The following is a 17,263-nucleotide window of genomic DNA, read 5'->3' as shown; positions in this document are numbered from 1 at the left end:
GAAGGAGAAAATTCCAGGCCTGAGGGATGGTCAGTGAAAGATACAGATAAAGGGTGGTGGCTGGGGTCTTGTAGTAAGGAATAAGGTATAAGACGACTGGAAAAATGGGGGGTAAGCAGTTTTATAAGTATTCAAGCTATTAGGGAGCCACTGGAGTTTAATGAATAGGTGCGATCTATATCTTGGGGAGATCAATTCAATTGCCCAGTGTATGGACTGGAATGACAGACTTGAGGCCCCGAGATTAACCAGATAGCTACCACAATAGTCCTGGAATGGGATGGTGATACCAGGAGGAGAAGGAGGAGAAGGGGAGGAGGAGGAGAAGGGAAGGAGGAGGGAGAGAGGAGGGAATCATATATGAAAGATATCACAAAGGTAAAATCAACTGGTATTGGCAACAGATTAGAAATGGGATATGAGAGAATGAAGAGGGGAATAAGTTTTGTGATTTAATGTATATTTAATTACTTCACTTGCACTCTCAAGCAAATAAATGAAAGGAAGTAAAGTGATGCCATTACTAAATAGACCAGCTCTATAGATCAAAAACTCCCTATAAATGGATAGATGGAAAAAAGAGGTGATGTATATATATGCTAGCCACTGTGCTAAGCATTTTACAAATACCTTGTTTGATCTTTACCACTATCTTGGGAAGTAGGTGCTATTATTATCTTTATTTTACATCAAATAGCAATTTTCAGTCATGTCCAACTCTTTATGGCCCCATTTGGGGTATTCCTGGCAAAGACAATGTACTGGTTTGTTGTTTCCTTCTCCAATTCATTTTACAGAAGAGGAAACTGAGACAAATTGGGTTCAGTGATTTGCCCAGAGTCACTGAGCTAGGAAATGTCTGAGGCCAGATTTGTACTCAGAAAGATTAGTCTTTCTTACTCTAGTACCAGTACTCTATCCAATGTACCACCTAGCTGCCCCAATAAATAGAATTTAAGTGACATGTTTGCCATGAATAATGTATGTAGATTATTCAGCATTGATAATACAGTAAAAGAAAGAACTATTAAGGAAGACCAAGTTTATAAGCTTTTTCCATATGACAGAAATACGATTAGATAAGTTTAATTATCTAGGGAAAAAAATTACTCATGTGATCCTCTTCCTAATTACAGATAACAAGGTGTTGCTATATTACTATTACTGCACCTTCTACTATTACTAAGTTACTACTTAACTTGGGTATTAAATTTATGGATCTAATCCAAATACCTTTTAGATGAAGAAACTGAGATTCAGAGGGACTATGGCTTAATCGAGGGCATTTCTTCCTACATGTTGTCAACATATTTTAGTTCCTAATCTTTAACATTTACTTTGATTAGCTTTTCCTTAGCAATACACCCTTATTCCTTCTAACAAAGCCAAAATCTCTTCCCAGGACATATGAGTTTGGGATTTCATTTAGTGTTAGTCCCCACCCTCCATTCCAGAAGCTTTTTTTTTTAAATAGAGCTTTTTTCTTCCATAATGAGAGTATCTTTTTGAACTCTGCTCCTAGTGATCAGAAAGTGGCTTCATTGTACTATATGAAAATGATATTATGTTAGAACTAAGAATTATTGATTTATGACTATAGTAGTGAAGTATAGTTAGTGAGTTGATTGTTTTATTTATACTTCCATCCTCAAATCCCTTAGCCCCATGTCCAACCACCAATTTAGAACCACAATGCCAAATCCCAACCAAATCTGGATCATCCCCACCATCTATCTTAGAACTCATGTTGATGCACTTTTAATGCTCTCAATTCCTGGTGGCCAAGAGATTAGTAGTAATAAGACAGTTGTTAAGAACCCCCTTTAAATTGGCCGCAAGTTTAGAGTGAAAGAATTCACTCATTCCCGAAATTATTAGTTGCAAAATGAAGCTTATTGTTGGATAGAGATCAGTTTACCAAGAGACTGACTTCTATTGTGACAGATCTATGGGAAAATGGAGTTTTGTACTGAGAATGCTTTCTCGGTGGACAGAAGGTCCTGGTCCATCTGCAAAGACCTTAGTTGAAGGAAGCTGTTATATTGGGTTATTTTGGTGGAAGCTGGGACAGCCCGAGCTGGTCCGATCAGGCAGGGGGCTGGGACAGCCCGGATCTCCTCTTGGAATTAACAACACTTCAAAAGGGTGCTTTTTGACCAGGATTTCTAATTGAATCAAAGGCCCTGGCATCCTGGAAAGATAATTTATGGTGGGGGGGAGGCCGAAAGGGCGAGAGATTTGCCTTCCCCAGGAAGGGCTGAGACTCTGAAAGGGATCACAGATCAAAAGGAAATAGTTTCTTAAAGGGACCACAACCTGCTTCAATGTATGGTAAAATACTGCTGGGGAAACAAATAAAACCATGCCAAATGGATTTACCACAAATCTAGGCAGCATTTACTTTATTGAGAAATCAGAAAATTTAATAGTAAGCTCCTCTCCTCTGAGCTTCAAAACTTGCCTTACTCATTCTCCCCATTACCTCCACCATTGCGATGAAGAGGTGGATTTTCTACCTGCCAAGCCTAAATGCTTTTAATCCAATTGTTTCCTGACTTCTTATTCCTTCTCATTTTTTCCACTGGCTACTTCTTTAAACATGTTCAGTTCTTCTCCATCCTTTAAAATACACACACACACACACACACACACACACACACACTCTTTCATTTTATCCTGCTATTCCTTCAAACCAGTATTCTAAATCACCTTCCTAGGCAAAATTCTGGAAAGGGTTATTTATACCCAGTGCCTCTATTTTCTTAACTTGACATTCATTTCTTAAACTTGCAGTCTATTTCCCATCCCATCACTTGATTGAAACTGCTTTTTCCAAGACTGCTGACAACCTCAAATGCTAAATCCAGTGACCTCTGCTGTCAGCAATCTGATCTAGATAATCTTTTAAATTTTTTTTTGAGACAATGAGGGACAAAGTCCCTGGGGGGACATGGCAACTATGTCTGTGGTTACATTTGAACTCAAATCCTCTTGACTCCACTGCTGCCCTATTTTTAAAGTTTTACTTTTATTTTGTTACAGCATTATTTTGCAAGATGATGGACTGAGGTTAAGAATGAAAATGGAGAGTTTCTCTTTCCCTCACTTTATTCGTGCTTAAAAACCCAGCAACTCTTCAGTGGTTTTTCCTCACACTCTCTCCTTAAGCCTCCAGTTTGACCATTCCTTCCCAGGCTTCTTTGCTGATTGATCCCCCTCCTCTTATTAAGGATGGTTTTATTCCTAGGCTTAAACTCTGTTCTCTCCACACTCTCCTTTGATGATCTCTATTAGTTCCCATGAATTCAAATCTTCATGAAAATTACTACTGAATCCATATATACTTAATATGTTTCCTGAACTATAGTCCCATATTACCAACTGCCTGCTAGACCTAACTACCTTGATGCCTTGTAGGTAACTCAAACTGAAAATATCCAAAACGGAATACATTTTCTCAAAAAGTTCTCCTACATCTCATTTCCACTGATGGTATCACCATCTTTCTAGTCATCTAAGTGCAAAATCTAGGAGTCCAGAATATATTTCATCTCCTTTCTTCATAGCACAGTTTTATCTGCCATCTTTTAAACAAGATTTTCCCTAATGATTTTCAATCCAGTTTTTCTCTCTCCCACTTAAAAAAAAAGAAGTGGAGGAGGTAGGAATGAGGGGTGAGAATAGAAACTAAGTAAAAAAGGTAGAAAAGGCCTGTGTGAGAATAAACTGGGAAGTCATCCTGATTTTCTGTCTTCCCAAAGTGGTCCCCTTGTTCACCTGTCTTTCCAACTACACTCTATCCTAGGAATGAACAAAGGGCTAATACAAGAGTTGTCCTCTGGAAAAGGTTCCCAATCACATTGAGACATATTTCTTTGGAGCTGTCACTAGAGCTTTGGCCAGGTTCTATACTGAGTTTATTGCAGCACAATGAGCAGTTGGAGAGACAAAGGCAATAGGCTTAAATTCACCTTTTAAAAACTTTGGAACTCACATTTCGCAAATGAATCAAGTCCTCTCCCCCAAGCCTTCTCCCTTCTGTGACAGCAATAGCTAAACATCCAAGTTAATGATTACATATTACATATACTACAACTATATCCCATTTCACTTGACTACAAAGAATTCCAGTTACCAGTCCTTCCCTTATTATGCTAATATTGTGGTTAATCCTCAGATCACCAGTGAACTCTAAAGAGTTCTTCTATAGTTTGGCAATAAAGAGAGGACAAAGGCTTTGATTAGTTTCAGTGACAATGAATTTTACAATTATGGTCACAACTGTACCAGAGCTTCCAGATGTGATCAATAGCATGTTTCTGGCTGAGGTCAGGAGTTTAAAATGAAGTTCCTCTCCTACCCACTCCCATGTCCCATTCATCATTTAAACCTACTATCTTAGCCTCATTAGCAACAGAGCTCCAGAATTTTTTTGCTAACTTAAGTAGAATGCAAATATGCCATTTCATTCACCACTTGGGAATCTGAAAGGTCTTTTCCTTCGAAACTCATTTTGGGGCTCCAGAAGGGAAGTGGAGACAGTGAGAGGAAACCCCAAACCCACGCTCTCCTACTTTATCACCTCAGGATGCCGTCTTTCAACCCAGCATCTTCATCGCATCCTCATTTTCCTGGTGGCAATGCTGTCTCTGCTGGATTTAGAGCAAGTACAATGAGACTTAATGCCTGCAGAGATTTTGGAGTAATATTCCTCTCTGCTGATTGAATTCCTTCTGAGGAAAAATCACATGGCCATCCAGATCTCTTTCCATAGAACTGTCAAACAGATCTTTTCATTTCTGTCTCCACAGCATCTGCTGCATATGTGCCATTTTCTCTACTCTCAAATAACCGCACTCCAGTTCAATCCTTCATCACTTCTCAGCTGAACTATTGCCATTGCCTTATAATTGGACTCCTTGTCTAATGTTTCTCCCCACTCCCATCTGTCCTTCACACAGTTGCCAAAGGGATTTTCCTGAAGCTAAATCTGACCATTGTAACTCAGTAAATAAACTCCCATGGCCCTCTCCTACTTCTAGAATCAAATAAAAAGTCTGTTTGGCACATAAGCTTTTTCATAACCTGGTCTCTTCCTATCATTCCAGTCGTCTTACACATTATTCTTTGCCATATAATCTACAGTCCTATCCTCCATCTTGGGAATGCACCCACTCTTAAAATCCCTGGCTCAAAAGCAATCTCTTTTTTTGCTGAGGCAATTGGAGTTAAGCGACTTTCCGAGGATCACACAGCTTGGAAGTGTTAAATGTCTGAGGTCAGATTTAAACTCAAGTCCTCCTGCCTTCAGGGCTGGTGCTCTATCCACTGCACTACCTAGCAGTTCCTCAACTCCAGTCTCTTACAGGAGACTTTCCAAATCCAGGCTTCAGTCCAGATGCTAGTATCTTCTCCACAAAGATTAAGTTCCATCTACTTAGGGGGGAGGGGGTGTTTATAAAATCTACCCCTCAGGATGCAAGACTTTTACACTTTGAAAACAATGTGTGGAATTCATGATTTGGTTTTGTGTTTTTTTTTAATTAACAATATGAAATAGAGATCTGTGATTTCATTTTTTGTGTGTGTTCTACCCTGTAATAAAAATGTTCTTTGTCTTTTAAACTCCTGGGGGACAGGAATTCTTTTTGCTTTTTCTTCATATGCCAAGCACTTAGCATAGTGCCTGGGACATAGTAAGTCCTTAAAATATGACTGCATGATCTGTGATGGACATTGCCTTCAACTGTGCAGATTACAATCTATTGATACCTGCCCAATCTGTGTAACAATTGGGACTATGTCTCTATGTCCTTCCATGTTGAGTGGAGATGAGTCCATTTAATATGTCAAAGGCTTTATTCTAGTATCTCAAGGCTACAGACCCAGAAAAATCCTACTCTGATGCCTCAACATAAGGTAGAGATAGTCCTGGGTTCTCGAAGTTTTGCAGCAGTAGAAATAAGTTTTACCCCTTTTGGAAAAGCTTTGAGCATGTTCTAGTAACAGACTGAGTCTATGTTCCCAAGAGCAGGTTAGCCAAGGGTAGAAAAGGATGGGATTTCACCCTTGGTCTTCCTGACTCCAAATATAAACATGTACTTTGCTTACAATATAAGCGTTACTATGATTTGAAAGGTAGAATATTTGTTTGGTTATCATTTTATAAATAACGAAAATATTGAGCATGGATTTGATTCTCCTAGTACTACACCCTGCCTTCCACAGCTCATGTCAAAAAATTAGTTTTGAGGCCAAAAACCATTCTGCCAGTATTGTTAAAGAAATATATTCTGTGTGAGCAATATTCCACAAATTACAACTGTACTTGAACATTTCAGCACCCTGGATTCTACAAATAGTATTTAAGAGAGCTAATACCACTTTGATAGGGCCAAAATATCCAGTGAATAGGAATAGCTTATCTCCAACTCAGAACTAAGATGACTAGGGAAACTTTTGGCAGAGGAACCTACACAATCCCAGCTATAACACAAAAACAGAGTGAGTTATTTTGCTTCTATTCAGCTAAGAAATCTAAAGCTGATCTTGTTCTAATGAATCCTTGGGAAATGCTCTAAACCCAGCATTTTATAAAAGGGATTTTAAGTTCAGCTGGGAGGCAACATAGGTTTTGTTTTGTCTTGTTTCTTTCAGTTAGTATAACCCCATATTGGGACTTTTGCAAAATTGGCCAGTTGCTTCACATTACCCAACTTTCCTCATTCCTTTTTTCCCCATAAATAATTTCACAAGATTTTCAAGCAAATTTGGTACTGAAAGCCCTTAATCATAGTACAATTACGTCGCCAATGACTCTCAAGGGAGTGAGCCAACACCAAAACATATTTTCCAAGTCTACTCTGATAGAGTTAGAGTAAGATAGAATCTGGTACTTGAAATTAGGTTCTACTTACCAAACACAAAGCAAGTACTCATTCTACTTTATACACAAACAAATGTAACAAATTAAATTAAATTTTTGTTAGATGCTAAAAATGTTTTCTCAAGACTTTATTTATCAACACTTACCTTTTCATTCAAAGTCCAGCACGACTAATTCAGTTAGTTGGGAATAAAGTCAAGATTTGGGGCCACTTCTGATGTTTCACAACCACAATCTACCAACCATATGCTATATGGAGTAGTTTAAAGCAATACAAATCCTTTCCACTACTGGAGAAATAATATATTCCCAATTTTCCTCATCCCAGGCCAACCAATACACATAAAATGATAACCTTTAGTCACTCCCTTGGAGTTATTTGACAAGTCAAAATGATAATGTCACCCCAAGGTAATAAACCATTGACTTATTACTTCTATTATAAGGGATTAGTAGATCTGATTAACTTTCACTAAGGAATTCCAGGGAAAGGAATCCAACTAATACTAACCTGAATTACTCTGAAATGGGGAGGCTCAGATGAATTAGAGAATTCAAAACTATTAAGGACCCACTGACTTTGCAAGGCTTGGTGATGAGGAGCACACCTGTAGTCAATGAAGATAAATTCCAACATACCAGTTTTGCTGGGGAAATCATCTGCCCACATAAGGGGTAAACACACTTTTAGTCCAAAATCTTACAGAATTCGCTACACCTGCCTAATAAAGCATCTAAGGCTGCACTGCTATCTCAAATCAGAGAATTTCTTAATAGATGATTCTGTCTCAAATTATACCCTCTACAGAAAAGGACTTGGCAAAAGATAACATGGGGCTTGGAATCAGGATTCATCTTCTTAAGTTCAAATCCACTCACAATGGATGCCCATCAATTGGAGAATGGTTGGGTAAATTATGGTATATGAATGTTATGGAATATTATTGTTCTATAAGAAATGACCAGCAGGATGAATACAGAGAGGCTTGGAAAGACTTATATCAACTGATGCTGAATTAAATGAACAGAACCAGGAGATCATTATATACTTCAACAACAATACTGTATGAGGATGTATTCTGATGGAAGTGGATATATTCAACAAAGAGAAGATCCAACTCAGATCCAACTGATCAATGATGGACAGAATTAGCTACATCCAGAGAAGGAACACTGGGAAATGAGTGTAAACTGTTTGCATTTTTTTCTTCCCAGGTTATTTTTACCTTTTGAATCCATTTCTTCCTTAACAACAACAACAAAAATTCGGTTCTACACACATATTTAGGATATACTATATGTAATATGTTATTTAATATTTAAATATAATACTATAATAAATTTAAATATAATAATATTTAATATGTATGGGAATGCATGCCATCTAGAGGAGGGGTGGAGGGAAGGACCAGAAAATTCGGAGCAGAAGGGAGAGCAAGGGATAATGTTGTAAAAAATTACCTATGCATATGTACTGTCAAAAAAATGTTATAATTATAAAATTAATTTTAAAAAATAAAAAAAGGATAAAATAATAATAAATAAAAAATCCAGTCCTAGACACTTACTAGCTATGTCATCCTGGTCAAGTTACTTAATCCTATGGATGACCTCGGTTTCCTCATCTGTAAAATTAACTGGAAAAGGAAATAGCAAATCACTCCAACATCTTTGCCAAGAAACACCCCCTCCCCCCCAAAAAAAGGGTTATGGACATGACTGAAAATAACTAAACAACAACAGCAGAGTATTAAATGATAAGGTAAACTTTCCTCAATTCCTGATCTTACTAGATAATCAATTAGCTAACACATGCTTCAAAACACTTGTAAAAATAATCTTTCGTGTTCTATCAAATGTTCGATTTTACTATGACAAATTTAAAATGACTTAAAATTAAAAAACGATCCACCAGATAGGTGGATCAACCAGGGTAGCTTCTTCTTTATTATCTTTCCTCCCATCACGTTTCTTAAATTTCACAATCATCCTTATTTCTATTTTATTAAAGAAATGATTAGTAAAGGGAGAGATCACTTCTACTTGGTTTTGCTTCCCACCCAGGCTACTCTATATTATGTAAAATAGCTGGGACCAAGGATAACTCTATAGAAATATTCTATAACTCTTCACATACATTTTATTAGTGGGTTTTCTGCTGCTTTTAACTTTGTTTTATGTATGTATGTATTACACATGACTACAGACTTACATACATATCAGAGACTGACCAGCAGGTGGCATGAACATCTAACTTAAAAAACCATGAGTTCCTGGACAGCCCAACAGAAGATTAAAAGCTCTAACCACTAATCCAAAGGAAAGCCCTAAGGTATCTAGACTCCCTTTCAAAAACCAAAATAATTGCACTATCAAATAAGAAAATATTAGCAACTTTAAAAGCATGAGCAACTTTTTTTCAAATTAAAAACTTTTTGATAGCTTTAAAAAAAAAATCTCCATTTCCAAAATATCCCTCTCCTTTCCCCTACATTAGCAACTTTTAAAAAGAATGCCTGAATAATTCTCATAGGTTAAATCCAAAACATGTGAGTCTTCTCAAAAAGGCCATGTAATTCCAAATTCTTCCCCAAACACAAAAATCCTTTGTTGCTTTGTCTTCCATTTCTCCCCTTCATTTTTAAACATTTCTCTCCCCCGAAGCATTTCAGGAATAGTACTTCCAAGCACTTAAAAACCACAGCAAGCCCAGGACCACCAGGCTCAATGAATATACCAGGTGTCCTATGCAAAAGTTTATTAGTTAAATGCAGCTTTCATAGGGTTTGATGAAAGATTTTATGTCTGGCGCCTAAGCTAAGTCCAAAGAGTCTCATCCTCAAAAAGTTAGCTATAGTAATCATTTTATGTAGCTATTCCAACCCCTCAAGCCCTCAGTTACAGAATTGAGGAATCATCTGCAATAAGAATCTAATGAAATTACAGATTGAAGTATGTCTTTTTAAGTTACTTTAAGCACCTTGCAAGAATAGCCTAGTATATAGTCCTCTGCCTAAATATTTCCAGCTAACTGTTGTATGTTAACTAGTGTGTCCTAGTCTAAGCAAAGGACTCTATAATCTGGCTCGAAAATGTAGACTAGTGATCTATGGCTCCAAGTGTGGTCTTTTTTTCCATATTCCTACAAATAAACATCTGTTCCCTATGTTTGGACCACTGCCTAGAGGTTTAGCAATAACTTGCCCTCACACATTTGGTGGCCTGATAAATCTCAGAGCCATGTAGCCAATATCTAAAACACTTCATTCTGTGTTTGCCTTTCCTGGACTGCTTATATATGGCTTAAGGAATGAAAAGAGAGGAAGCTGGAAAAGACATCTGTATTACAAATACAGTATACTGGCCCTAAAAATACTAATATATGTAGTCATTTCTTCCCCCCTCCTACTTTACCAAATACATAAGCATTTTGTGGTCAAACCTCAGCTTATAAAACTGCAGCAGAATGAAGTCGGGAACTCAGTGATCCAAAATCAGCCTTTCAGAAACCTATATTAGGGTTTTATTTATTTTTCTTATGCAAAGTAGTTCCAAGGAAAGTGAAGTCAAGGCTTAAGTTCCATATTCTCAGTTTTTAGAGGAGAGCTAATTTTAAAAGGGAAGCTTTTCTACCTTAGTACATAAGCTCACCATAGCCTGGCGCTGAATGCTAATCTGACTCTGATTTGGCATTATGAAACCAAAATACCGGAATTGCATTTTCATTTGACTATTGCAATAGGAGGAAGCACCAGTCAAAAACAGTGAGAGTTATTAATATACAGAAAACCACAATAGTTCAATTTGTGCTGAGGCTTCATTCTTCAAGCACAGAATAGCATGAAATCTGAACTAACAAACATACAATGTTCTGCTTTCTCCAGGTCCACCTCCCCAACCAGACAATACCATTAGCTCAATTAACATTCTTCTAAGATGAATGCTGATGCATAAGTGAAAAATTATTTACATGAATTAAATAAGAACAAATTAGTCCAAATGTGCTATATTTGAGTAACAAAATGTTATAGGCTACATTGCTCCCTAGAACCAAAGCCAGTTTCTAGATTGACAAGCTGGCTCCAAATACAACTTTCTGTAGAAAGGGACCCAGTATATAATAAGGCAGGTCCTAACATGAACTTTATCCAAGGGGTTTACTACTGGAAATACCAGAAAGATTTTGTAATAACACTGTCTCACTTATAACACAGTCCTGTAGAACAAATGCCAAAGACAGCATCATTATGAGATTCTGATGGGATTAAGGACAAATGGTAAATGTAAACAAATCTTTTACTTTAAAAGGTCTTCAAACTGAAAAACACAAAAAATAAGATAAATGCTTTTCAATCTCCTACCCCACAAAGTAAAACCTTAAAATGTAAGTCACAATTATAATTAAAAAAGAAAAAAAAAAAAAACAAACCCACACAAAACATTAAAACTGTATCCTCCCCCTCCATTCCTTTTCTCCTTCCTCCCTCTCCAGGCTAATGGGTTCCATGCCAGAACCCATCCTAGACAGCCTTCTCTCCTTGCCTTCCCTCTTGACTAGAGCTTCATGACTGTTCATAGGTCCTGGCTGAGAGTCAACAACTCTATTCTTCTCAATGAGATGATGGACCATAAGGTCGTCTTCTGCCTCTACATCCTGAGAGCTCCCATTATTGTCACCTGCATATATTTTTACAACATAACCTAAAGACTAAAGGTACTTGCCATTCATCCATTCATTCAAAGTTATAAACAAATTACTCTTTAATTCTTAGGACTTTGGATACAAAGCATATGGAAAGATTCAAACTTTTTTACATGCTATTTCCTCACGTGAGTTCCGTAAGAGCTGGAACTATTTCAGTATTTCCACTGATGACAATAGAAAATTGAAATCTATTAATGGCACTTGTCATAGTACTTAGTACATATTTTAAGTGTTTAATAAATGCTTTCCCATTCATTCATTCCTTTATATCATGTATAAAATATAGTCCCTATCCCCTTGGAACTTATAATCTAAAGAAAAAAATTACATATACAGATGGCTCTCTGGGAGAAGGGAAGTGTAGATGTAGGGGAAATTTAGGCAACATGAAAACAAAAAGTTCCAGTAAAAACATATTTTAAAAAGGAAAGAAAAAATGAGGCATGAAAATGGAGACACAAACACATACTCAAAATTTACATAATAAAACTGCCCTGTTCTTATTTTATGGAATAAGAAGTCAGAGTGAACACACTGCTGCCTCAAGTATTCTTGTCCAGAGTTACAAAGAAGCTATAGTTCAGTTAAGTCTTGAATACATACATGTATCTATTTTGAAGTTAGCTCTCTTCTTTATAGAACCTTTCATCAAGCTTTTCAACAATATCTCTTAAGAAAGAAATGCCCCTATCTAAGGGAAAGCTAAGCTTCAGTGGTTGAGTGGTGTTTGAAGAGGAAAGACAGCTGTATTTTGCAGACAGCAGTTTGTGCCCTGCAGTTATAAAAATGTCATTTGACTTGCAAACTGGATCTGGAAGTCGTTGATGGAGAATAAACGGAGCCATGATGTCATTTCTTTTACACAGTCTGTTTTCCTGACCATAACCACATTTTAATCACCATAGCCAATGACTGGGATTCAAATTCCGCATTCTAAAACAGGGTAGCTGCAGTAATGGAAAAATACCATCACTTGTAATATTTGGGAAATGCAGTGTGAGGTTTTCATGTGCTTTTAAAATAAAACAAAAACAAAAAAGCATAGCAAGCATCTGCTTTCCATCATCAACAACATCATTCTCAGCAGGGGGAAAGGATGCTTCTCCTGGAGTTGAATATGGTGAAATAGCCACAGCATGAAAATGTCCTAAATTCTCACTGTGTCTGTAAACCAATTATCTGGCCAATTCACTCCAAGTGTTCTAGGAACTTTTGAGAAACATAAACTAGCAAATATAATTAGGCTCACGAGATCCCAAAGGTGCAAGAACCAAAATACACTCATAAATCCAGTTTCCTTAAGTTATATTAAAATGCCCTTAGGGAATGTTCCTGTGCAAATCTTCTACTTCCAGTTCCCACATGCTTTCATGTATTGGGTTTTCTGAAAGATCTGTCATCTTCACAGCTTGAAGACAAGGTTCAGGGTTGCAGGTCTGAATGACTCCCATCACCATCACATATTTTCCTAGGACAATAAATAAATAAATATAGTTACTGAATAAGTCAATTAAATTTTAAAGCAAAACAAGTTCTGATTCTTCAAAGAGAATCATTACCCTAGAGTGACAAAGTAAATACTTAGTACCAAACAGGAAAAAAAGATGAAGAAATATTAAAGATCAAAATTCCAAAGCACTGGGTAATCAAAGAAATGAAGTAATATAAGATGTATAAAGCACTTTGCAAACTTAAAAGCACTATACAAATGCTGGCTATTATTATTAGGAAGAAGATGAGTGGAGAGGAGCCTTAGAAAGCAAATACTGCTAGACAATGTCAGCATTTTTAGTTCCAAGTTCAAAACAAAACCATAGCAGTCAATCCTCATGTAAATAATGACTTGTGCTGAAAAAGACTTTTCCTGTTAAGGTGTATGTTAGAATTAGATGGGATTTTAGGAAAGTACAAGAAAATCTCTGTCATCTAATATAATGCTCTCTTATTGATAGCCATGGAATAGCTCTAGAAGAAAAGAACTGACCCGTGCTCTCTGCAGATGGGACAATCTTCATCTTTGCAGGGGTAGGGTAAACTTTTCTGACGGATCCACAGAGAACAAATCCAATTTTCCTTTGACGGTGCCAAAAAAAGCTTGGCAGACAGCACCATTCTGGTCCAAATTGCACAAAACTGATATCCTGCCACCTTCCACTTAATCCCAGACCACTCACTGGGCAAACTAAAATAAATCAACAAGAGGGCAGTCTGCCATATTAATGATCTAATGACATATTAACCACTATCCTCTTCCCAATTCCTCAGAGAAGTGGTCCTCCTTGAAAGCAAAACTTGGCTGGTCTAAACCACATACAACTCAATTGTGTAAAAAACCCCAAACAGCATGAAGGACCGGCAAGCTGCCAGGCCTTGATACATGCCATAGAGTTTGGTTTTTTTTTTCCTTATCACATTATCTCCATCCTCCAGAATTGATTTATATTTTTGTCCCCAAGGCTATGACCCAAAGAAACCAGGGAGATTTAGTCACAGGTTCTCTTTTCTTCCCCCCACCACATGTGGTAGGGTTTCCACTTAGGCAACAACACCCTAGTCTCCCACGGGCCAACACAAATTCTAAATCTACATCTGCCATACCCTTTGCATGATCTGGAGTTGCAAGGTAGATTGACTGATGACCCAGAAAAGAGAGAAGTCAAACAAGAAGATAGAAGTTCTCCACTAATAGCTTGACAAAGACACTGAAAGCAGGCTCAGGTACTCTCAAGAGGTGCCAGCTGCACCAGGGATGTGAACAAAGTGTGCAGGGTGTAAACAGGGATGTGCACAAGTGATGTAAACAAATGGCTGTTGTTCAGTCATTTTTAGTCATATCCAACTCTATTTGGGATTTTCTTGGTAAAATATTGGATTTCCTTTGCCATTTTCTTTTCCCGCTTATTTTACAGATGAAGAAACATAGGCAAATAGTGACTTGCCCAGGATCACACTGCTAGGAAATATCTGGGGCCAGATTTGAACCCATGAAAATGAGTTTTCCCAACTCAAGGGCTGGTACTCTATTCACTTTGACACCAGGCTGCCTCAAAAATAGATGGGAGACCTAAACAAAGAGCTAGCTGCAAGTTTCTAGATAAGATCGAAAGAGTCCAAATGGAAAACTGCTGGGGACTGAAGATGGCTGTAAATTTCCCTGGCTCTGGGGAGCAAGAATAATTATTTACAAGCAGTCAAGAGCAGTCACTCTCAAATAGATTACATGCAAACTCAAAAAACATTCAAGTCTCTCATGAAAGAGGATAGTCAAGATTTGTACTCCTTTAATAAGCTCTTTATGCTTTGCAGTTGCCAGGTGTTATTACAAGGGTATTATTTTGAAGACCTGTTTTTTTTTTTTTAATTATTTTTGGTTTGTTTTTCACTTTGTCTATTTGCTGTTGAAATCCTGATTCCCATGAGTATTTTAAAAATGTATCAGAGGAAAATCAAGTACTTAGAAAACAAAAATAAATCTGAGAAAAAGCTTATTTTGTTCTGTAAAATAAAGACTAGCTTTAAGAGTATTACCTATTAAAAATCAACCACATTACCGAATGACCAAGTCTAAGATTCTAAACTTGTTGAATGATGAATGATCCACAATCTGCTTGTTGATCTATCTGACAGGTGTTTTTTTTTTTTCTTTTCCTTTATTTTTAATAGTACTTTATTTTCTCAAATACATGCAAAGTTTTCAACATGCACCTTTGCAAAACTTTGTATTCCAAAATTTTCTCTTTTTCTGCCCTCCCCATGAGCAAGCAATTTGCATAAAATAATTTGTAGTCTTAGCTTTTTGAAAGAATTCCTATTTATGTACCATTAAAAAAAAAAAAAAAAAAAAAAAAAGCCTTTTTGGTTTTAAATCTCGCGAACAGCCTGAGGGAAGGGAAAGAAGATTCGAGAGAATAGGATTCTAGTTCCATTTCTGTTGCATTTGACTTCCCTTCTGCATTGCTTTCTTTCTGGTAAAATGATAGGGCTCACTGATTTAAGCCTGGAAGGAACAGGCTCAGACAAGCCACAGGATCACCCATAGAAGATTTGAAAAGGACCTCACAGGTCCCTCGGAAAATTGGGCCCGGAGTGCCCTTGCCAAGGTCCCACAATGACCGCTCTGGGATGGAGCTGAGCTCCTCTGGGATTCGGATGGAGCATTCCTTCCCACCGCATCCAGGGATGACCTTGAAATTCCCTTCCGCCTTATTAAAACAATATCTGACATGTTAAACAAGCACTTTTGCATGTAAGATCTCCCAGAATCTCACAACCTGCCGCGCCACACAACTGTCAAAAGTCTGAGTTAGAATCCAGGCTTCCCGCGTGAACTACGGAGGTTCGTGAGTTTGGCCGGGTAGGGGTTGTGGAGGCATCACTTATTCTCATTTTATTGATACAGAATCTAAAATTCAGAGAGGTTAGGCGATTAGTCCAGGGCCACACGGCAAAGAAAGCCCCGAAGCAAGGTTAAGCCGTAAGCCTCCGTAACTCCGCCCTAAAGCTTACAAATTTCGATTATAGGTGTATAAATTGGCCACTAGAAGGGAATCTCTCTAAATCCAATTCCTTAATTCTGCAGAAAAGTTAGCTGGGGTTCTAAGAGCTTAAGTAAATTGCTGGAGTTTCTCAGCAATAATGTCGGTGGCTGGATTCGAACCCGGGCCTTTCCAGCTGTGGTTGGTCTGTAGGTCCGGGCTCCACGTGCCTAGTCTGACGCTCACCCGGTAAAGCTGGGCTCCGGAACAGATAGAAGGGGCGTGGCCAACGTTAGGAGGGGCGGGGCTAGGGGTGCAGGGAGGGTTACCTGGAGCCAGACAGGGCTTCCCCTGGGGCACGCGCTCTAGGCCCCGCACCGTGAAGGAGCCACTCGAGTCTCGAAGGCGGGCCCAACTCCCCTGTTCCGCCGCCTCCAGCACTCGGCCCTGCATCCACACGGCCGCCAGCTCCAGCGGAGCTCTGCCGGCCGGCTCCCGGGCCAAGTGCCAGGCCCCCGGACCGCCTCTGGCGCAGTGCCGCAGCTGGCCGGCCAGCAGCTTCAGCGGGGGCGCCGTGGGGAGACGCACCGAGAGACCGCTCCGGCCCCGGCTCGAATCCACCGAGACAGCGTCCGACGCCATGGCCCAAACAAACCTCGCTCTCCCGCCACTTTGATGGACGGCGCCAATGGCACAAGGCTCCGCCAATCAGGAGCGCGCGGGCGGGGACCGCCAATGAAGAGGGCCGGGGGGCGTTCTTTGGAGGAGGCGGGGACTTCTGGGGCTTGTGCGCCGGCTTATTGAAAGAATAACCTAGAAGGTTCGAGGGCTGGTGGGCTGGGTCCCGGCACTAAGCGTTCCCCTTGCTCTAACCTCCCCTGAGAGCAGGTACAGCCATTAGCCCTAAACTTCCCAAACCAAAAAACAGGAAAGCTCCAAAGCGCCCGAGCACTTCATCATCATCTTCTTACTGACAACTGAGAGCTTTAGTTCCATGCAGAGATCACGGGATTCCTCCGAAAATTAAATTCCTTTCCTTACCCCTCAAAGGAGATATTCAACTCAATTCCATATCCATTTATTAAGTTCTTACTGTGTGTCAGGCTGACTAAGCGCTGGGGATACCAGAAGGAACAGTCCCCGTCCTCAGGGAACTTAGACTCCGTAAAAAACGCTTCCGGGGCAGCTAGGGGGCGC

The 17,263-nt window shown here is 38.9% G+C and overlaps 1 protein-coding gene across 1 annotated transcript; it reads right to left on the bottom strand.

Moving 5' to 3' along the window:
* Positions 1-11,164: 11,164 nt before the first annotated feature.
* RMI2 (RecQ mediated genome instability 2) lies at positions 11,165-16,771 on the bottom strand. The gene is made up of 2 exons (XM_074280565.1): positions 16,396-16,771; positions 11,165-13,059 (listed from the first exon to the last, which is right to left on the bottom strand). Exons 1-2 carry the CDS (start codon positions 16,706-16,708, stop codon positions 12,911-12,913), a joined length of 462 nt encoding a protein of 153 aa, XP_074136666.1. The 5' UTR covers positions 16,709-16,771; the 3' UTR covers positions 11,165-12,910.
* Between the last annotated feature and the right edge of the window lie 492 nt (positions 16,772-17,263).

Source organism: Sminthopsis crassicaudata, chromosome 1 (assembly GCF_048593235.1).
Source record: "Sminthopsis crassicaudata isolate SCR6 chromosome 1, ASM4859323v1, whole genome shotgun sequence".
NCBI lineage: Eukaryota > Metazoa > Chordata > Mammalia > Dasyuromorphia > Dasyuridae > Sminthopsis > Sminthopsis crassicaudata.
The sequence above is the reverse complement of the archived record's forward strand: the minus strand, read 5'-3'. Positions and strand labels throughout refer to the sequence as shown.

What these genes read in the sequence shown, in the direction of transcription:
- RMI2 (XM_074280565.1), bottom strand. Translation starts at nt 16,708, where the DNA reads ATGGCGTCGGACGCTGTCTCGGTGGATTCGAGCCGGGGCCGGAGCGGT. An exon ending in GAAGCCCTGTCTGGCTCCAG is followed by an intron (nt 13,060 to 16,395) that starts GTAACCCTCCCT and finishes TTATTGTCCTAG; the next exon opens with GAAAATATGTGATGGTGATG.